Source organism: Hyla sarda, chromosome 2 (assembly GCF_029499605.1).
Source record: "Hyla sarda isolate aHylSar1 chromosome 2, aHylSar1.hap1, whole genome shotgun sequence".
In the NCBI taxonomy this organism is placed as follows: domain Eukaryota; kingdom Metazoa; phylum Chordata; class Amphibia; order Anura; family Hylidae; genus Hyla; species Hyla sarda.
This window is the reverse complement of record NC_079190.1, coordinates 422,513,412-422,536,195: the sequence shown is the minus strand read 5'-3', so window position 1 is coordinate 422,536,195 and position 22,784 is coordinate 422,513,412. Positions and strand designations below refer to the sequence as shown.

General features: G+C 45.7%; 1 protein-coding gene across 6 annotated transcripts in view; it reads left to right on the top strand.

Moving 5' to 3' along the window:
- Positions 1–22,784, top strand: part of LOC130356858 (cyclic AMP receptor-like protein A) — a 738,932-nt gene that overhangs the window by 631,762 nt on the left and 84,386 nt on the right. For all 6 annotated transcript variants that reach the window (XM_056558908.1, XM_056558911.1, XM_056558909.1 and 3 more), the window contains one exon: positions 9,585–9,667. In XM_056558908.1, the coding sequence (XP_056414883.1) occupies positions 9,585–9,667 (83 nt within the window). The remainder of the gene's footprint in view (positions 1–9,584; positions 9,668–22,784) is intronic.

Genomic DNA, 22,784 nt, shown 5'->3' with positions numbered 1-22,784 from the left:
TAAATGGGAAAAGGGGGGTGATTCAAACTCTTAATAGGGGAGGTGTTAAATGATCTTTATTCACTTTTTTTCCCCACTTTTTTTTGCAGTGTTATAGCTCCCATAGGGACCTATAACACTGCACACACTGATCTTTTACATTGATCACTGGTTTCTCATAGGAAACCAGTGATCGATGATTCTGCCGCTTGACTGCTCATGCCTGGATCTCAGGCACTGAGCAGTCATTCGGTGATCGGACACCAGGAGGCAATGTAGGAGACCCTACTCGTGTGTAACAGCTTTTCGGGACGCCGCAATCCCGAACAGCTCCCTGAGCTAACCGGCATGCTTTAACTTTCACTTTAGACGCAGCGTTCAACTTTGAACGCCGCGTCTAAAGGGTTAATAGAGAGCGGCACCGCCATCACTGCCGCACGCTATTAGCCGCGGGTCCCGGCCGTTGTTAGAGGCCGGGCCCGACCCGCTATGAAAGGGAAAGGACTCAGGTACGTCCTTGCTCCTTAAGGAGTTAAAGCGGTACTCCGGCCCTAAGACATCTTATCCCCTATCCAAAGGATAGGGGATAAAATGTCTGACCACGGGGTCCCGCAACTGGGAACCCCCGCAATCTTGCATTCGGCAATCTTGCATAATTCCACCCCCGTGTGATGTCACGCCCCACCCCCGCTATGCAAGTCTATGGCAGGGGGAGTGACGGCCAAGCACCAGAAACACAGGCAGTTGGGAACCACAGCACCAGCTCAGCTAAAACATATAGTCAATATTGCCTCTACTGACTCTGCTGCTGCGCTTATTCCATCTAGTGTAAGCTCTCACCACCTGCCTGGTGCTTGGCTGCCACGCCCCCTCCCATAGACTTTAATAGCGGGGCGTGATGTCACACAGGGGCGGAGTCGTGATGTCACGATGCTCCGGCCCTGTGGTCGGCACCCGGTAGTTTGTAAGCTGGCAGCGTGGCGTGCAGCTCAAAGAGGTGGGTGCCGAATGCAAGATTGTGGGGGTCCCCAGCGGCAGGACCCCTGCAGTCACACATCTTTGGATAGGGGATAAGATGTCTTAGGGCCAAAGTACCCCTTTAAGAGTCTGTGCAAGCCTCTAATTCTGCTCCCCCTCCAATCCTTGACTGGAATCACCTATTTAAGGGGGCTCTGCCCTCCTTTCCTTGCCTGAGCAACATTGATTGTTACCATAAGCAACGGTTCTGCTGCTGTTCGTATCTGCTGTATTCCCGTTTTCCAGACTATTGCCTGTTTCCTAACGCCATCTCTAGCCTTATCCATCTGTTCCCGCTTGCCTCTCCTGGAAAAGACTCTGATCCCTGACCACGCCTCTGCCTTCTAGCAAGTTCTAAACACATAGCTGTACCTGTGCTATACAGCCAGTGCCGGACTGACACCACTCAGGGCCCCCGGACCAAATAAAGCAAGGGCCCCCAGCAAGACTCCACCCCTGGCCCCACCTCTGCCCCGCCCCTATTCCTTCCCAGTATGTACATGAATATTTGCCATAGAATAGGGGGTGCAGTGCGCTTGAGGCTATGGTGTGCTTTGATGGCAATGCCAATAACCTTAACTACACCAAGCGCTTAAAAACACTGAACTATCCTCCTCTTTTTTGTGCCAACTTGGGATCTCTGTCTGTGATACCCAGTCCAACTTGGCTCCAGTCTTCACTCATCTTAAAGAGGTACTCCGGTGGAAAACATTTTTTTTTTAAATCAACTGGTGCCAGAAAGTTAAACAGATTTGTAAATTACTTCTATTAAAAAATCTTAATCCTTACAGTACTTATTAGCGGCTGCATACTACAGAGGAAATTATTTTCTTTTTGGATTCCTTTTCTGTCACGACCACAGTGCTCTCTGCTGACACCTCTGTCCATTTGAGGAAATGTCCAGAGCAGTATATTTTTGCTATGGAGAATTTCTCCTGCTTTGGACAGTTCCTGAAATAGACAAAGGTGTCAGCAGAGAGCACTTCCTGTGGAACACAGCAGCTGTTGGGTGTGTCTGACTTCCAGAGTTTTCCAGAGAGAGAGGATTGAAGCAGTGTTTCCTACAGCCTTTTCCCCAGGAGGGTGGCAGCTTCCTTGGGAGAGCCTCCTGCTATGGAGCCCCAGACTTCCACCCCTCGAACTAGGTCGGCGAGGGGTGGGAGTGAGAGAGCTGCGGCCGATTCCCAGGACGGTGTGAGAAGATCCAGCAGGCTCCGCAGTAATGTGGAGCCCACTCCCCCGTCCGTCGCTGGAAACCGCAAGGCATCCGGTAAGAAGCTTATGGTTATGTCTTCGAGGACTATGTCTGATATTATGGAACCCCAGCAATGGGGGGTCCAGGGAGTCGCTAGCTTCTTTCGGTTCCCGCATGCAGGCAAATCTAGTAGAATATGAGCAGCTGGGAAAAAAGCTGAAAATCATAAGGGGAGACCTGAAGTTTGCCCGCTACCAAACAGATAACTCTGCCAAGGCCATGAGGGCAAGGTTCGCTGCCAGGGTGTGTGAGCTGAAGGCAGAGGAGCAGGAGGTGGGGGGCCCAGCAGCCTGAACTGATTGATAGTACAGGATCTCTGAATCGGTCCAGATCAGGGATCTTGGAGGTCGTCAGATCCTTCTACTCGCACCTCTTGGGGAGGAAGGATCTAGATCGAGACAAGATGTCGGCTTTCCTGGCTGAAACCATTCCTGAGCCAGGGGTAGACCCCTCTCTTGATATTTTGGCAGAAGAAATCAGGGAAGAGGAAGTGAGACTGGCGATCGAGGGGCTTGCCCCTAAGAAGTCGCCAGGTCCGGATGGCTTAACATCCGAATGGTACAGGACCTTTAAGGAGTCTTTAGCTCCCCTCTTGACGGAGGTCTTCAATGAGTGTCTCTCCTCGGGCACTCTGCCGAATTCAATGAGGAGGTCAGCCCTGATTCTTCTGTTAAAGGGTAAAGATCCCAGCCGTATTGAGAATTGGAGGCCCATAGCTCTTCTCAATACGGACAGGAAGCTTCTGGCTAAGATACTGTTTAATCGGCTGGTGAAGTTTGCACCCCGGCTCCTTTCGGGGGCTCAGCACTGCTCTGTTCCAGGCCGAAGCACCTTAAGTGCGGTCCTTAGTGTCAGGGAGGCAGTGGAGCTGAGTAGTACGGGTTTATGGAAGGGGTACTTGCTGTCCCTGGATCAGGCCAAAGCGTTTGATCGGGTGAACCACGAATACCTCTGGTCCGTCCTCCTGAGATATGGCTTACCGACTACTTTTGTTAATTGGCTTATGATCTTGTATGCAGGGGCAGAGAGTTTCCCGCTGGTGAACGGTTGGTCTGGCAGCTCTTTTGTGGTGGGATCCGGAGTCCGTCAGGGTTGTCCTTTGAGCACGCTTTTATACGTGTTTGCGATCGATCCCTTCGTCCGGAGGGTAGATTGTGGGCCGTTGGCGGGAGTCGGGATGAGTCTGGCGGAGCTGGATGTCGCCCAGAGAGTGGTGGCGTACGCTGACTATGTCACCATTTTCGTGTCCTCGCGAGAGGAGGTCGATGTGGTGATGTCGGAAGTGGACCGCTACTCAGAGGCATCCGGGTCTAATTTATGTTTTATTATGTTTTATTTATATAGTATATTTAGTAATTTTGTACCTATATTGTGTTATATCTATATTGTTTCATATTGTTTCATGTCATAGCGTTATGGTAGCCGGACCAGTTGTTGTGTTTATATGTGGTTTATTTCATTTATTTCAGTTATTTGGTCTGTTTTGTTATGTTTTCTTTTGTATTTTCATTAGTCCCAGATAGGGGATCCAGTTAATTTGGTCGTTTTGTAAGTGAATGTATGTGTGATATGATTATTTAGATAATTATTATTACTATTATTATTTTTATTTATAAAATTATATATATATATATATATATATATATATATATATATATATATAAAAAAAATATATATATATATATATATATACATTTATATTTTTTTTTTATTTTTTATTTTTTTTTTTGAGGTGTGCTTGCTACATTTCTGTTTAGTTTTCTTGTTGCGTGGTTCCTAGTATGGATGGTTTTGAGTTATAGTCGGGTAATGATAACTTTTATGTTTATATTTTGATAAGCCAAGTTGTGCTATTTTATTTATTTATTTATTTTTATTATGTTCATTTTCAGTAAGCGTGTGAGTGTTTGATTAGATATTTTGGGCATATTTTAATATCTTATTATTTTAGTATCCTAGTAAAGCTGGGCTGGCCGGTTAGGCAGGGTTTTGTTTATGGGTTTTGTTTTTGGTTCTAGAGTATTTCTTATTTATGTTATAGCTGGTTAACCCCTTAAGGACTCAGCCCATTTTGACCTTAAGGAATCAGACAATTTAATTTTTACGTTTTCATTTTTTCCTCCTTGCCTTCTAAAAATCATAACTCTTTTATATTTTCATCCACAGACTAGTATGAGGGCTTGTTTTTTGCGCGACCAGTTGTCCTTTGTAATGACATCACTCATCATATCATAAAATGTATGGCGCAACCAAAAAACACTATTTTTGTGGGGAAATTAAAACGAAAAACGCAATTTTGCTAATTTTGGAAGGTTTCGTTTTCACGCCGTACAATTTATGGTAAAAATGACGTGTGTTCTTTATTCTTAGGGTCAATACAATTAAAATGATACCCATTATTATATACTTTTATATTATTGTTGCGCTTAAAAAAAAATTACAAACTTTTTAACCAAATTAGTACGTTTATAATCCCTTTATTTTGATGACCTCTAACTTTTTTTTTTTCCGTATAAGCGGCGGTATGGGGGCTCATTTTTTGCGCCATGATCTGTACTTTTTTTATACCACATTTGCATATAAAAAACTTAAAATTAATTTTTTATAATTTTTTTTTAATAAAATGTATTAAAAAAGTAGGAATTTTGGACTTTTTTTTTTTTTTCGTTCACGCGGTTCACCGTACGGGATCATTAACATTTTATTTTAATAGTTCGCACATTTACGCACGCGGCGATACCAAATATGTCTATAAAAAAAATTTTTACGCTTTTTGGGGGTAAAATAGGAAAAAACGGACGTTTTACTTTTTTATTGGGGGAGGGGATTTTTCACTTTTTTTTACTGTTACTTTTACATTTTTTTACATTTTTTTTTACACTTGAATAGTCCCCATAGGGGACTATTCATAGCAATACCATGATTGCTAATACTGATCTGTTCTATGTATAGGACATAGAACAGATCAGTGTTTTCGGTCATCTTCTGCTCTGGTCTGCTCGATCACAGACCAGAGCAGGAGACGCCGGGAGCCGGATGGAGGCAGGAGAGGGGACCTCCGTGCGGCATTATGAATGATCGGATCCCCGCAGCAGCGCTGCGGGCGATCCGATCATTCATTCAAATCGCGCACTGCCGCAGATGCCAGGATCTGTATTGATCCCGGCACCTGAGGGGTTAATGGAGGACGCCCGCGAGATCGCTGGCGTCGGCCATTGCCGGCGGGTCCCTGGCTGCGATCAGCAGCCGGGATCAGCTGCGCATGACACGGGCATCGCTCCGATGCCCGCGGTTATGCACAGGACGTAAATGTACGTCCTGGTGCGTTAAGTACCACCTCACCAGGACGTACATTTACGTCCTGCGTCCTTAAGGGGTTAAGCTTGCTTTGTGTTTTGTATTTGATAAGTTTTGTATTTTTCTAATAAAAAGAGTGTCAGCAGAGAGCACCGTGGTCGTGACTGAAGAGAAATCCAAAAAGAAAAGACTTTCCTCTGTAGTATACAGCCGCTTATAAGAACTGGAAGGATTAAGATTTTTTTTTTTTTATAGAAGTCATTTACAAATCTGTGTAACTTTCTAGCATCAGTTGATTAAAAAAAAAAAAGAAAAAAAAAGTTTATCACAGGAGTACCTGCCTTTCACCGCTCACTATATGATGGTACATTCAGATATATAACTTATGTCTCTGACTGTGCCATCATATAGTGAGCAGTGAAAGGCAGGTAAAAAATAGCAACTGGTCCATTTATAAGCCACACACTTTTCCTTTTTTGCCCCCTGCTTGGGTTAGGCTGAGGCCTCTTAGATTTATTAAATAAATAGCACAGCAGCACAGAGTATTTCTGGAGGGAACTGTAGTGAGGCAGACTGTCTGCTTCTCTACAGTTCCTGCCAGAAATACTCTGTGCTGCTTGGAAGCCTACTCCATCTTCTACCTGCCTTTCACCACCCCCTACATGATGGTCCAGTCAGAGATATAAGCTATATTTCACTATACAATTCATAAGCCACCCACCTGGCCAAGCTAGCTTGTTTTTGGTCTTTGCAGCTGTTGACTGAGAAGGCCGGCAGAGAGATCAGGGCACTTCTTCGGGAAGGCTCTGTGCACTGAGGACAAGCGGGGCTCTGTACACTGAGGACAAGCAGAGCTCTGTACATTGAGGACAAGCAGGGCTCTGTGCACTGAGGACAAGCAGGGCTCTGTGCACTGAGGACAAGCAGGGTTCTGTGCACTGAGGACAAGCAGGGCTCTGTGCACTGAGGACAGGCAGGGCTCTGTACACTGAAGACAGGCAGGGCTCTGTACACTGAAGACAGGCAGGGCTCTGTACACTGAGGACAGGCAGGGCTCTGTACACTGAGGACAGGCAGGGCTCTGTACACTGAGGACAAGCAGGGCTCTACACTAAGGACAAGCAGGGCTCTACACTGAGGACAAGCAGAGCTCTGTACACTGAGAAGAAGCGGGACTCTGTACACTGAGGACAAGCGGGGCCCTGTACACTGAGGACAAGCAGGGCTCTGTACACTGAGGACAAGCAGGGTTCTGTACCTGAGGACAAGCAGGGCTCTGTACACTGAGGAATGCCGGCAGTGACTGCAGAGAGATCAGGGCATGAGAGAGAGAGAGAGCAGGGCGGCGGGCACACTGATCGGTGGCACAGTGAACTCTGGTGTGGCGCTGCTGCGCTTAGACGTGAGGTCGCGTCACCGTGGGACGTGATCAAAGCGCCTCTCCCAGGCAGCCACTGCGGTTCTCTTACAGGGCTGCCTTGGCTGTGTGTGAGATAGAAAAATGCAGCCAGTGACACCGTTCTCCGGGCCTTTCCTTGTATGCCAGGCCCGGGTATCGTGGGCAATTTAAAAAAATTTTGGATATAATGTGACCGGCGGTGGACAGCGGGCCCTTTTCCCGGCCGGGCCTTCGTACGACGGCCGAATGGACTGGCTGGTCAGTCCGCCCCTGTATACAGCATTGCTTTTCCACAGCACCAGCTCTGCTAAAACATATAGTCAATATTGCCTCTACTGACTCTGCTGCTGCGCTTATTCCATCTAGTGTCAGCTCTCCCCACCTGCCTGTGTTTCTGGTGCTTGGCACCAGGGTGTTGTGGCCTGCTTGGCCACCTGCCACTTAACCAGGACCACTATTGTGGTAGAGACCTGGTGTTTCCCTGCAGCAAAGACCAGCTTCCACATCTTGGAGCAGGATAAAGGGTGAAAACCAGGGGAACACTTAGGTTCCACCCCCAAGTTTGGTCCAAAGCCAAACCAGCAAGTGACACAGAGAGTCCACGCCCAGAATATATATAACATAATATAACTTTATTAAAAGCTCTGTATATAATATGCATTTTGTCTTTCTATGAGGTGGTATATCATTTCTTTATGATTATTTAGTTTAGGTTAGACTAAAATGAGAGGATTTAAATATGTTTCCTTTCCCTTACACTACTTATGTATTCCATTACAGAACCCTTTCAGGATGATATACAGTTGGTGTCACCACTCACTGAATGTAATTAACTTACATGAAGATACACTTTTTACAATGTGTTCATAGATTTATAAACTTGATTTCAAAGATATTTAATACAATTTAGTAAAATACTTGCTTACTGATCTGCATGGATCATCTTCATTTGTTCTTATATGACAATCTAAATGTCCTGCTAACCTGTTGACTGGCTCAATGACAGCTCAATGACAGCTTGTGGGGAATGACTACTCTCCCTGCCATGTACAGATCATGATCTAAGTAATAAATGCTTCCCTTTTCTACCTATGTTCCTTGGCCTTACTTATTCTGCCACTACATAAGTGCCAGGGCCACATCAGGAAATCAATGAACAGCACAGAAGAGAACAAAACACAAGGCCAGTATCTTCGGGGGATGTAGACACCGAGACCTGACGTGACATAATGCAGTGAACAATTCTCCCTTCCTACTTGTTTTCAAATCTAACAAAATGAAAAAGCATGGCTGCAATTGAATATGAACTCAGATTGAAGAAGGTCTTATGTGAGGACTCTTGCTATTTTTTATAGGTCTTAGCAAATTCAGACAGTTTTTTCTCTGTGTCAGCCGTCAAACTTTTCAGAGTATGGTTCTTAAGGCTATATTCACATGTCAGAATGTCTGCATGGATAATCTACTGGTGGAAATTCTGCAGACTGCGGGCGACAGCATGACATGCTAGGCACTAGGACCTGGATTCTCAACCGGTGGTACATGTACCCCTATGGGTACGCCACCGGTTGTTTGGGGGTACGCAAATGCTCTGACAGATACCGGCCATGCATTGGCCAGTATTTGTTAGCGCATAGCCGCGGCAGCTCTCTGTACAGTAGCGCGCCCTGAACTGCAGCCTTGGCTACTGTAAGGGAGCTGCGTGGTTGTCGGGGAGACGTGTGACCTCCCCTGACGTTGTGCGGGGGCGCCGCACAGCGCAGGAGGACGTCACATGGGGAGGACGTCACCGCAGGAGGCATGGTAAAGTGAAAAAAAAAGTTAAATATATGTGTATGGGACGGATTGATGGTTTTTGCATGATTGATATATATTAGCCCAGGCGGACCAGTGGCGGGGGGGGGGGGGGGGGGGGAAATAATAGCACAAGGCATTAAGATGGAGGGGGGGGATAGGAATAATGGCACTAAAGATTAAGATGGATGGGGGAGGGTTAATCATTACTGGCGCTCCAGTATCAAATCTAAAATATAAATATTACTTGTGGGGCAATATCCAGGAAGAGTTTTACATATCTGATCAAACATGTCTAACTTCAATGTCAATTATAGTGTCTTTGCTTGGCGTTTATTTGAAATGCACATATATTTCCTTTGAAGCAACTAAATAATATGATATCATTGATAAAGCCACACATACTAGTCAGTTAATACATAGCTGCTGACTGCTCCAAGTATCCCCACTTTTTAATTTGTGTCATATTTCTATTCAAAAATCTTTTTGCCAGATTTAACAGTCCATAGAATACCATGGAAAAAAAATAAAAAAATGTGCCCTTCAAAGGTCAAGTTATTTTCCCCAGTCTGCTTCCCCTATCTAGCCTATAATAGTAGCAGGGGAAAATGGAGGGGAGATGCATTTTCGAATGGGAAGGGGGGTTCAGTTAGGATGAAAGGGTTTGTTGACTAGAAATCAGATGGGTTGGCATGAGCTGTTCTCAAGAGATTATTGCTGCTGCTGTCGTCGTGTCTCTCAAGGACAAGAATTTAGCTTGCAGCATTTTATACCATTGCACTTTGAAGCGCTGACTGAGCCTCACTGAGCGGATAAAATTGTCTCATGCGATATCTGTTTTTTCAGATTATAATGGCAGAAGAAATTAAACCTTTGAAATGGTATCCCTGTGTGTATCTGGCGGTATCTCTCTTTCCTCTTTTAAACAGGTTAGTACCATTTATTTGTATTTTCATTGAGCAATGAGAGAAATAAATTTATGAAGTACAGTTTCACAACACAGCTGTGCTTCAAAAATTGTCCACAAGTCCATGGGTGAGAAAACCTAGTCTAATGCATTTTAAAGGGGTACCCCTCCCCTATACATGTTATCCCCTATCCGAAGGAGACAAAGAGTGGTCAAAAGCCAAGCAAAAAGTCACAGAACCAGATTAGACAGTATAAGTACAGAGATTGCTAGTGGCAGTTACAAGAACTTTCACAGACAAAGCATGACTGAGAAAGACTTCCTTATATATCCCTGTGCTGCAAGCAGGAGGATTCTAATTGGCTCAGCAAGCTGAACCACAACACAGAGAACAGAGGCGTAGTACCAGCAACCAAAATAAACAACAGGGCTAGAAAGCATTCTGGCAGGTTCTGGCAGAACCAGTCATCACAGTACCCACCCTTTTATGAGGGTCCACCGGACCCTTACAAATCTTAGAGGGTCCTCATCCTCAATATCACACCATTCATTGGTGTCATCTAGCTCACAATTTTCCTCATCACATATCTCAGACTCAGATTCAACATAAACACTTTTAGCTAGCTTCTTAGAACTCCAAGATGAAACATTAGTAGAAATAACAGGCATATCAATTCCCCCCAGAGACAAATCGTCAGGTTTACATTTTATGGGAATCGGAAAATACCTGTGTGCCTAAGTGGCCGCCATGATGACCACTTGGATGCGGATGCTTGACACAGGTCCTGATGAAATGGGTTTCCTCTCCACAATAGAAACACAGGCCGTTGAGATATCAGAAACTTTTACGCCAAGTTGCATGGGTTCCTCCTCAGACACCGGTTGATGATTGGAAACAGAAGAGGAGACAGGCAAAAATGGAGAGAGGAAGAAAAACATTCTCGTCTGCGTTTACGCAGACGTCTATCCAAACGTACTGCTAAGGTCATAGCTTTGTCAGGAGAGGGGTAGGTCACCAGCATATCCTTTAGGATGTCAGATAACCCCAGTCTGAATTGGCAAATCAAAGCTGGGGTGTTCCATTTCCTAAAGTCTGCGCAATATTCCTCGACAGGTCTACGTCCCTGTTTTAATGTACACAGCTGAGACTCAGCATACGCAGCTCAGTCAGGTTCTGCATACTACAGAACCAATGCCGCAAACAGTGAGTCCACAGAGGACAACTTAGCATCAAGGTTAAGAGAAAATACCTACTCTTGGGGAACCCCTTGCAAAAGGGACATAATAATAACAATTCTTTGGGCCTCAGTACCAGACGAATGGGGTCTTAAGTGAAAGTATAGCTTACAACTTCACAAAAACTTTTAAATGCTTTCCAGTTCCCCGAAAAATGTTCAGGAAGATTAACCTGAGGTTCCAAAGGAGCTGCTAGAGGAGAAGTATGATAGTAGCGTGTGATGATTCAAGCTCAAGGATTCTGGACAACAATCTCTGAATTACCTGCTCCTGATGTTCCAGCCTCTCAATCAAGTCCTGATTTATTCTAGACTGAGATTGAGATGACTCTTGCTGCTGTACCTTCTCAGCTAAATCCTGGACCAACTGAGTTAGGTTCTGCATCTGACCAACCAGAGCTGTCATGGGGTTCATGACTAAAAACAATACATTTAACGTCATCACAGCGTCAAGATACTGTATATCCAGGGTTGCAGGGGATGAACAAGGCTAGGCTGAAGACAAACACTATAGCTTAAAATATGCAAATACTAGGTAACAAGAACAAACACATACGCACAAAGACCCATAGGTCTGATCACGGACCAAGAACAGGATACATAGAACTAATACAAAACTAGTTACAAAGCAAACTGACTCCTAGCTCAGGAAAAGGAATTAACACTAGGAGGACACTGAATAACACTAGAAACACAAACTCCAAACATGGAGGGACCTCAATACCAAATGCAAAAAGACTCAAGGCTAGGGGCACACCTCTGTGTGAACATGATCTAACCTTGCAGAAAACTCAAAATCCAAAATACATTTAAAGGGGTTTTCTAGGAAAAAACTTTTTTTTTTTATATATCAATTGGCTCCAGAAAGTTAAACAGATTTTTAAATTAATTCTATTAAAAAATCTTGATCCTTTCAGTACTTCTGAAGTTAAGGTTGTTCTTTTCTGTCTAAGTGCTCTCTGATGACACTTGTCTCGGGAACCGCCCAGTTTAGAAGAGGTTTGCTATGGGGATTTGCTTCTAAATTGGGCAGTTCCCGAGACATGTGTCATCAGAGAGCACTTAGACAGAAAAGAACAACCTTAACTTCAGAAGCTCATAAGTACTGAAAGGATTAAGATTTTTTAATAGAAGGGACTTACAAATCTGTTTAACTTTCTGGAGCCCTGGAGCCAGTTGACATATAAAAAAAAGTTTTTTCCTGGATAATCCCTTTAACCCCTTAACCCCTTAAGGACCCGGGCTTTTTCCGTTTTTTCATTTTCAATTTTTCCTCCTTAACTTTAAAAAATCATAACTCTTAAAAATTTTCACCTAAAATTATATATAATGGCTTAATTTTTGCGTCACTAATTCTACTTTGTAATGACATTAGTCATTTTACCCAAAAATCTACGGTAAAACGGGAAAAAAAATCAATGTGCGACAAAATTGATGAAAAAACACTATTTTGTAAGTTTTGGGGGCTTCTATTTTTACGCTGTACATTTTTTGTCAAAAATGATACCTTATCTTTATTCTGTAGGTCCATACGGTTAAAATGATACCCTACTTGTATAGGTTTGAATTTGTATCACTTCCGAAAAAAATCATGAATACATGCAGGAAAATTTATACGTTTAAAATGGTCATCTTTTGACCCCTATAACTTTTTTATTTTTCTGTGTTCAGGGCGCTTTGAGGACTCATTTTTTGCGCCGTCATCTGAAGTTTTTAGCGGTACCATTTTTGTTCTGATCAGACTTTTTGATCACTTTTTATTCACTTTTTTGTGGTATAAAAAGTGATCAAAAATGCGCTATTTTGGACTTTGGAATTTTTTTGCGCGTACGCCATTGAACGAGCGGTTTAAAAAGCGGTATATTTTTATAAATCGGACATTTCCGCACGCGACGATACCACATATGTTTATTTTTATTATTATTTACATAATGTTTTTTTTATTTTTGGAAATGCCGGGTGATTTAAACTTTTATTAGGGGAAGGGATAATTGAAAGGGTTAATGATTTTTTTACACTTTTCTTATGCAACATTATAGCTCCCATAAGGGGCTATAACATTGCATTTACTGATCTTTTACACTGATTGATCCATCTCCATAGGAATGGATCAATCAGTGTTTTAGGCGATTGAATGCTCAAGCCTGGATCTCAGGCTTGAAGCATTCATTCGGCGATCGGACAGCACAGGAGAAGGTAAGAAGACCTCCTCCTGTGCTACAGCTGTTCGGGATGCCGCGATTATACCGCGGCGATCCCGAACAGCTCCCTGAGCTAGCCGGGCACTTTTACTTTCGTTTTTAGCCGCGCGGCTCAGCTTTGAGCGCGCGGCTAAAGGGTTAATAGCGCGCGGCACAGCGATCAGTGCCGCGCGCTATTAGAGGCGGGTCCCGGCTTCACTATGACGCCGGGCCCGCCGCGATATGATGCGGGGTCACCGTGTGACCCCGCGTTATATCGCAGGACCGGGACCCATGACGTATGCATACGTCATGGGTCCTTAAGAGGTTAAGGACTCAGCCCATTTTAGCCTTAAGTAATTTTTACGTTTTCATTTTTTCCTCTTTGCCTTCTAAAAATCATAACTCTTTTATATTTTCATCCACAGTCTAGTATGAGGGCTTGTTTTTTGCGCGACCAGTTGTCCTTTGTAGTGACATCACTCATTATATCATAAAATGTATGGCGCAACCAAAAAACACTATTTTTGTGGGGAAATTAAAACGAAAAAAGCAATTTTGCTAATTTTGGAAGGTTTTGTTTTCACGCCGTACAATTTATGGTAAAAATGACATGTGTTCTTTATTTTGAGGGTCAATACAATTAAAATGATACCCATTATTATATACTTTTCTATTATTGTTGCGCTTAAAAAAAAATCACAAACTTTTTAACCAAATTAGTACGTTTATAATCCCTTTATTTTGATGACCTCTAACTTTTTTATTTTTCCGTATAAGCGGCGGTATGGGGGCTCATTTTTGCGCCATGATCTGTACTTTTTTTTGATACCACATTTGCATATAAAAAACTTTTAATACATTTTTTATAATTTTTTTAAATAAAATGTATTAAAAAAGTAGGAATTTGGGACTTTTTTTTTTTTTTTTTCGTTCACGCCATTCACCGTACGGGATCATTAACATTTTATTTTAATAGTTCGAACATTTACGCACGCGGCGATACCAAATATGTCTATAAAAAATGTTTTTTACGCTTTTTGGGGGTAAAATAGGAAAAAACGGACGTTTTACTTTTTTATTGGGGGAGGGGATTTTTCACTTTTTTTTTACTTTTACTTTTACATTTTTTACATTTTTTTTTTACACTTGAATAGTCCCCATAGGGGACTATTCATAGCAATACCATGATTGCTAATACTGATCTGTTCTATGTATAGGACATATGTTACGCCGAGCGCTCCGGGTCCCCGCTCCTCCCCGGAGCGCTCGCTTCACTCTCCCCGCGGCAGCGCTCCGGTCACGTCCTCTGACCCGGGGCGCTGCGATTCCGCTGCCAGCCGGAATGCGATTCGCGATGCGGGTAGCGCCCGCTCGCGATGCGCACCCCGGCCCCCCTACCTGACTCGCTCTCCGTCTGTTCTGTCCCGGCGCGCGCGGCCCCGCTCCCTAGGGCGCGCGCGCGCCGGGTCTCTGCGATTTAAAGGGCCACTGCGCCGCTGATTGGCGCAGTGGTTCCAATTAGAGTGTTCACCTGTGCACTTCCCTATATCACCTCACTTCCCCTGCACTCCCTTGCCGGATCTTGTTGCCTTAGTGCCAGTGAAAGCGTTCCTAGTGTGTTCCTTGCCTGTGTTTCCAGACCTTCTGCCGTTGCCCCTGACTACGATCCTTGCTGCCTGCCCCGACCTTCTGCTACGTCCGACCTTGCTTTTGCCTACTCCCTTGTACCGCGCCTATCTTCAGCAGCCAGAGAGGTGAGCCGTTGCTAGTGGATACGACCTGGTCACTACCGCCGCAGCAAGACCATCCCGCTTTGCGGCGGGCTCTGGTGAAAACCAGTAGTGGCTTAGAACCGGTCCACTAGCACGGTCCACGCCAATCCCTCTCTGGCACAGAGGATCCACTACCTGCCAGCCGGCATCGTGACAGTAGATCCGGCCATGGATCCCGCTGAAGTTCCTCTGCCAGTTGTCGCTGACCTCACCACGGTGGTCGCCCAGCAGTCACAACAGATAGCGCAACAAGGCCAACAGCTGTCTCAACTGACCGTTATGCTACAACAGTTACTACCACAGCTTCAGCAGTCATCTCCTCCGCCAGCTCCTGCATCTCCTCCGCAGCGAGTGGCCGCTCCTGGGATACGCTTATCCTTGCCGGATAAATTTGATGGGGACTCTAAGTTTTGCCGTGGCTTTCTTTCCCAATGTTCCCTGCATCTGGAGATGATGTCGGACCTGTTTCCCACTGAAAGGTCTAAGGTGGCTTTCGTAGTCAGCCTTCTGTCCGGAAAAGCCCTGTCATGGGCCACACCGCTCTGGGACCGCAATGACCCCGTCACTGCCTCTGTACACTCCTTCTTCTCGGAAATCCGAAGTGTCTTTGAGGAACCTGCCCGAGCCTCTTCTGCTGAGACTGCCCTGTTGAACCTGGTCCAGGGTAATTCTTCCGTTGGCGAGTATGCCGTACAATTCCGTACTCTTGCTTCAGAATTGTCCTGGAATAATGAGGCCCTCTGCGCGACCTTCAAAAAAGGCCTATCCAGCAACATTAAAGATGTTCTGGCCGCACGAGAAATTCCTGCTAATCTACATGAACTTATTCACCTAGCCACTCGCATTGACATGCGTTTTTCCGAAAGGCGTCAGGAACTCCGCCAAGATATGGACTCTGTTCGCACGAGGCGTTTCTTCTCCTCGGCTCCTCTCTCCTCTGGTCCCCTGCAATCTGTTCCTGTGCCTCCCGCCGTGGAGGCTATGCAGGTCGACCGGTCTCGCCTGACACCTCAAGAGAGGACACGACGCCGTATGGAGAACCTCTGCCTGTACTGTGCTAGTACCGAACACTTCCTGAGAGATTGTCCTATCCGTCCTCCCCGCCTGGAAAGACGTACGCTGACTCCGCACAAAGGTGAGACAGTCCTTGATGTCTACTCTGCTTCTCCACGTCTTACTGTGCCTGTGCGGATGTCTGCCTCTGCCTTCTCCTTCTCTACAGTGGCCTTCTTGGACTCTGGATCTGCAGGAAATTTTATTTTGGCCTCTCTCGTCAACAGGTTCAACATCCCGGTGACCAGTCTCGCCAGACCCCTCTACATCAATTGTGTAAATAATGAAAGATTGGACTGTACCATACGTTTCCGCACGGAGCCCCTTCTTATGAGCATCGGATCTCATCATGAGAGGATTGAACTTTTGGTCCTCCCCAATTGCACCTCGGAAATTCTCCTTGGACTTCCCTGGCTTCAACTTCATTCCCCTACCCTGGATTGGTCCACTGGGGAGATCAAGAGTTGGGGGTCCTCTTGTTCCAAGAACTGTCTAAAACCGGTTCCCAGTAACCCTTGCCGTAACTCTGTGGTTCCTCCAGTAACCGGTCTCCCTAAGGCCTATATGGACTTCGCGGATGTTTTCTGCAAAAAACAAGCTGAGACTCTACCTCCTCACAGGCCTTATGATTGTCCTATCGACCTCCTCCCGGGCACTACTCCACCCCGGGGCAGAATTTATCCTCTCTCTGCCCCAGAGACTCTTGCCATGTCCGAATACGTCCAGGAGAATCTAAAAAAGGGCTTTATCCGTAAATCCTCCTCTCCTGCCGGAGCCGGATTTTTCTTTGTGTCCAAAAAAGATGGCTCCCTACGTCCTTGCATTGACTACCGCGGTCTTAATAAAATCACGGTTAAGAACCGCTACCCCTTACCCCTCATCTCTGAACTCTTTGATCGCCTCCAAGGTGCCCACATCTTCACTAAATTGGACTTAAGAGGCGCCTATAACCTCATCCGCATCAGAGAGGGGGACGAGTGGAAAACGGCATTTAACACCAGAGATGGACACTTTGAGTATCTGGTCATGCCCTTTGGACTGTGCAACGCCCCTGCCGTCTTCCAAGACTTTGTCAATGAAATTTTTCGTGATCTGTTATACTCCTGTGTTGTTGTATATCTGGACGATATCCTAATTTTTTCTGCCAATCTAGAAGAACACCGCCAGCATGTCCGTATGGTTCTTCAGAGACTTCGTGACAACCAACTCTATGCCAAAATTGAGAAATGTCTGTTTGAATGCCAATCTCTTCCTTTTCTAGGATATTTGGTCTCTGGCCAGGGACTACAGATGGATCCAGACAAACTCTCTGCCGTCTTAGATTGGCCACGCCCCTCCGGACTCCGTGCTATCCAACGCTTTTTGGGGTTCGCCAATTATTACAGGCAATTTATTCCACATTTTTCTACCATTGTGGCTCCTATCGTGGCTTTAACCAAAAAAAATGCTGATCCCAAGTCCTGGCCTCCTCAAGCAGAAGACGCCTTTAAACGACTCAAGTCTGCCTTTTCTTCAGCTCCCGTCCTCTCCAGACCTGACCCTTCCAAACCCTTCCTTTTGGAGGTTGATGCCTCCTCAGTGGGAGCTGGAGCTGTTCTTCTACAAAAAAATTCTTCCGGGCATGCTGTCACTTGTGGTTTTTTCTCTAGGACCTTCTCTCCAGCGGAGAGGAACTACTCCATCGGGGATCGAGAGCTTCTAGCCATTAAATTAGCACTTGAGGAATGGAGGCATCTGCTGGAGGGATCAAGTTCTCCTGTTATTATCTACACCGACCACAAGAACCTCTCCTACCTCCAGTCTGCCCAACGGCTGAATCCTCGCCAGGCCCGGTGGTCTCTGTTCTTTGCCCGATTTAATTTTGAGATTCACTTTCGTCCTGCCGATAAGAACATTAGGGCCGATGCTCTCTCTCGTTCCTCGGATGCCTCAGAAGTTGAACTCTCTCCGCAACACATCATTCCACCTGACTGCCTGATCTCCACTTCTCCTGCCTCCATCAGGCAGACTCCTCCAGGAAAGACCTTTGTTTCTCCTCGCCAACGCCTCGGAATCCTCAAATGGGGTCACTCCTCCCATCTCGCAGGTCATGCGGGTATCAAGAAATCTGTGCAACTCATCTCCCGCTTCTATTGGTGGCCGACTCTGGAGACGGATGTTGTGGACTTTGTGCGAGCCTGCACTATCTGTGCCCGGGATAAGACTCCTCGCCAGAAGCCCGCTGGTTTTCTTCATCCTCTGCCTGTCCCCGAACAGCCTTGGTCTCTGATTGGTATGGATTTTATTACTGATTTACCCCCTTCCCGTGGCAACACTGTTATTTGGGTGGTCGTTGATCGATTCTCCAAAATGGCACATTTCATCCCTCTTCCTGGTCTTCCTTCTGCGCCTCAGTTGGCTAAACAATTTTTTGTACACATTTTTCGTCTTCACGGGTTGCCTACGCAGATTGTCTCGGATAGAGGCGTCCAATTCGTGTCTAAATTCTGGAGGGCTCTCTGTAAACAACTCAAGATTAAATTAAATTTTTCTTCTGCATATCATCCCCAGTCCAATGGACAAGTAGAAAGGATTAACCAGATCTTGGGTGATTATTTGCGACATTTTGTTTCCTCCCGCCAGGATGACTGGGCAGATCTCCTCCCATGGGCCGAATTCTCGTATAACTTCAGGGTCTCTGAGTCTTCCTCCAAATCCCCATTTTTCGTGGTGTACGGCCGTCACCCTCTTCCCCCCCTCCCTACTCCCTTGCCCTCTGGTCTGCCCGCTGTGGATGAAATTTCTCGTGACCTTTCCATCATATGGAGAGAGACCCAAAATTCTCTCTTACAGGCTTCATCACGCATGAAGAAGTTCGCGGATAAGAAAAGAAGAGCTCCCCCCGTTTTTTCCCCTGGAGACAAGGTATGGCTCTCCGCTAAATATGTCCGCTTCCGTGTCCCTAGCTACAAGTTGGGACCACGCTATCTTGGTCCTTTCAAAATTTTGTGTCAAATTAATCCTGTCTCTTATAAACTTCTTCTTCCTCCCTCTCTTCGTATCCCCAATGCTTTTCACGTCTCTCTTCTCAAACCACTCATCCTCAACCGTTTTTCTCCCAAATCTGTTCCTCCCACTCCTGTTTCCGGCTCCTCGGACATCTTCTCGGTCAAAGAAATTTTAGCTGCCAAAAAGGTCAGAGGGAAAAATTTTTTTTTAGTGGACTGGGAGGGTTGTGGTCCTGAAGAGAGATCCTGGGAACCTGAGGACAACATCCTAGACAAAAGTCTGCTCCTCAGGTTCTCAGGCTCTAAGAAGAGGGGGAGACCCAAGGGGGGGGGTACTGTTACGCCGAGCGCTCCGGGTCCCCGCTCCTCCCCGGAGCGCTCGCTTCACTCTCCCCGCGGCAGCGCTCCGGTCACGTCCTCTGACCCGGGGCGCTGCGATTCCGCTGCCAGCCGGGATGCGATTCGCGATGCGGGTAGCGCCCGCTCGCGATGCGCACCCCGGCCCCCCTACCTGACTCGCTCTCCGTCTGTTCTGTCCCGGCGCGCGCGGCCCCGCTCCCTAGGGCGCGCGCGCGCCGGGTCTCTGCGATTTAAAGGGCCACTGCGCCGCTGATTGGCGCAGTGGTTCCAGTTAGAGTGTTCACCTGTGCACTTCCCTATATCACCTCACTTCCCCTGCACTCCCTTGCCGGATCTTGTTGCCTTAGTGCCAGTGAAAGCGTTCCTAGTGTGTTCCTTGCCTGTGTTTCCAGACCTTCTGCCGTTGCCCCTGACTACGATCCTTGCTGCCTGCCCCGACCTTCTGCTACGTCCGACCTTGCTTTTGCCTACTCCCTTGTACCGCGCCTATCTTCAGCAGCCAGAGAGGTGAGCCGTTGCTAGTGGATACGACCTGGTCACTACCGCCGCAGCAAGACCATCCCGCTTTGCGGCGGGCTCTGGTGAAAACCAGTAGTGGCTTAGAACCGGTCCACTAGCACGGTCCACGCCAATCCCTCTCTGGCACAGAGGATCCACTACCTGCCAGCCGGCATCGTGACAACATAGAACAGATCAGTATTATCGGTCATCTCCTGCTCTGGTCTGCTCAATCACAGACCAGAGCAGGAGACGCCGGGAGCCGGACGGAGGAAGGAGAGGGGACCTCCGTGCGGCGTTCTGAATGATCGGATCCCCGCAGCAGAGCTGCGGGCGATCCGATCATTCATTTAAATCGCGCACTGCCGCAGATGCCGGGATCTGTATTGATCCCGGCACCCGAGGGGTTAATGGCGGACGCCCGCGAGATCGCGGGCGTCGGCCATTGCCGGCGGGTCCCTGGCTGCGATCAGCAGCCGGGATCAGCCGCGCATGACACGGGCATCGCTGCGATGCCCGCGGTTATGCACAGGACGTAAATGTACGTCCTGGTGCGTTAAGTACCACCTCACCAGGACGTACATTTACGTACATTTACTAGCTACAATCATGAACACTAAACTGGCCTAGAGTCCAGCATGCACAAACTGACCAGAGGAGACATTACACGCACATTTGGAATGTGGTGGAATGTGAGATGTGTAACTGACAAATCTGCAGTAACTGCATGAGGCCATCATGTCCATATGGACCAAATATCTGAGGAATGTTTCCAGCACCTTGTAGGCAGTATGCTATGAAGAATGAAGGCAGCTCTAAAGGCTAAAGGGGGTCCAACCCTGTAGTAGTAATATATGCCTAAAATAGGTGCCAGTGAGTATATATGTACAAGCACCATAGAAAAGTACAGGTAGTAAAATCATATGTCCCACTTAATACAGTAGTATAATAAAGTTTTCATTCAAAACCAAATAAATATAGTAAAAACCCCTTTTCCACCCCAATAATGCCAAAATGTTAATGCCAAGAATGCTATATTTTGATACAAATTAGCTTATTACAGGATTTTAAAGTTTACAAACTTTAGGTTTCCCAACAGGAAGACACAACAACCTACCCAAATACAAACAGTACAGAAAAAGCAAAATATACATGTACCATACAATAAAAGAATATAGAAATTCAGGCACATATAATACAAAATTGATAAGCTGGGATATACATTACTAAAAGGAGGTGCAAAGAAAAAGGATCAAAAAGAATCCTAATGAGAATGTTACCTAATCTATCTGCATATTTTTTCTCACAAGGCATTTTTGATATATGGGTCCTGTGTATCCGTATTTATGCACAAGATCTGTGTTAAGATTTGTATTATGTCTTATGTTTATACAGTACTATGTATAGTTTTGAATACACTATTTAAGACCGTCTTTGAGACAGTGACTTCTTACCCCAGTCTTGCAAATGTCCCCAAGATTAAATAGGTACAGTGTATTGCAAACATCCCAAAATGACAAGGCAAATTATCATCTAGAACTGCCGCTGACATGACACTGATTTAAGACACTTACTTGAAACACATATAGCTTTTTAGACGAAATGACATATAATATTTAAACAGCTTTATAATTTTTAAAATATTTGCACTTAATTAAAATTAACAGCCTACTTAATTAAACCAGCTTCCTCAAAGGCCAGTAAGAAAGAAATTGCTAGAAGTTACAGGCTATTGTCTCCTCAAAAGACTGTGAGGCCTGACATTATTGCAAGGGAAAGGCCTCAGTAGAAGAGTGCCTTATCTCCAAAATGTGTGCCTGTCTTGATAACAGAATGGAAAAGTAATCTCTGAACACACTTGTTTGCCTATCATTGAGAATGCAATGGTGTTGTTGCCGGGCTACCATTGAACGCTTGACTAACTCACTGGAACTCAGCGTCTTTCCCATCTCAAGCGATTATTGTCCAGACTGTTTTGACAATTCCACACAAAAGTGTATTTATCATTGAATGATTGAGACGGGAGCTCAAAGAGCAAATTTGCCAATGCACCTAGGGTGCCTGCATACGTCTAATGTGTGGCAGGCAGGCCCAATGTTAACTATTTCTGTTTGCAAAACTGTACTTTAGGGTATATAGACTGCATAAAATGCACTTTTATAGAAAAAGGAAGCTTTCTCTAGAATGGTATTGATTGGTGTTTAAACAAATCATTATATTATATTACCTTAGAAACATATGACATGGTGAAAATTATGAAAAAGAATAAGAAAGGTATGGGTTTAATCTAAATGAAAAAGCTCCTTGCATGTTAAGTGAGAGGAGTGGGCACACTGACAGTGCATTGTGTTGTTCATTCCAGTAACATCTTTTATTGCAAAAAAAAAAAAAAAAGTTGCAGCAGAGAATGTCAGAGGTCTAATCCTCCAGGTAGGTGCTAAAGGGGTACTCCACTGCCCCAGTGTTCTGAACATTTTGTTCCGAACTCTGGGTGCGGGTTGCAGGGGCGTGGCATTACAGCCACGCCCCCATGACATCACACCACGTTCCCTCAATGCAAGTGTATGGGATGGGGGCATGACAGCTGTCATGCCCCCTCCCATAGATTTGCATTGAGGGGGCGTGGTGTGATGTCACGAGGGGCGTAGTCGTGATGCCACCACCCCCACAGCCCGCACCCAGCGTTTGGAACAAAATGTTCAGAACGCTGGGGCAATGGAGTTCCCCTTTAAAGACACTTCATAGATATACTTTTATTTGCCTAGACTTGTAAACTTCTGCTTGTCAGACCAGCAATTTGCATTTTTTCATATAGGCAAATGAGCAGCAAATGCCCATGGGGGGGCTGACTCCCTCAAGTGCCTTCTGTTGTTCTTTGCCCCTCCTTATGTCTAATTGACAGCCTCTGTGTTATGTGCTGTAGGGGAAGGAATTGCTGGACAATTGAAGTAATTGGCTCCACTCTGTGGGCAACTTAAGTTAATTTGTATGTATGAAATGCAAATGTCTCACAAGCAGAAGTTCAAAACTCTATAGATATGTCTGTGAAGG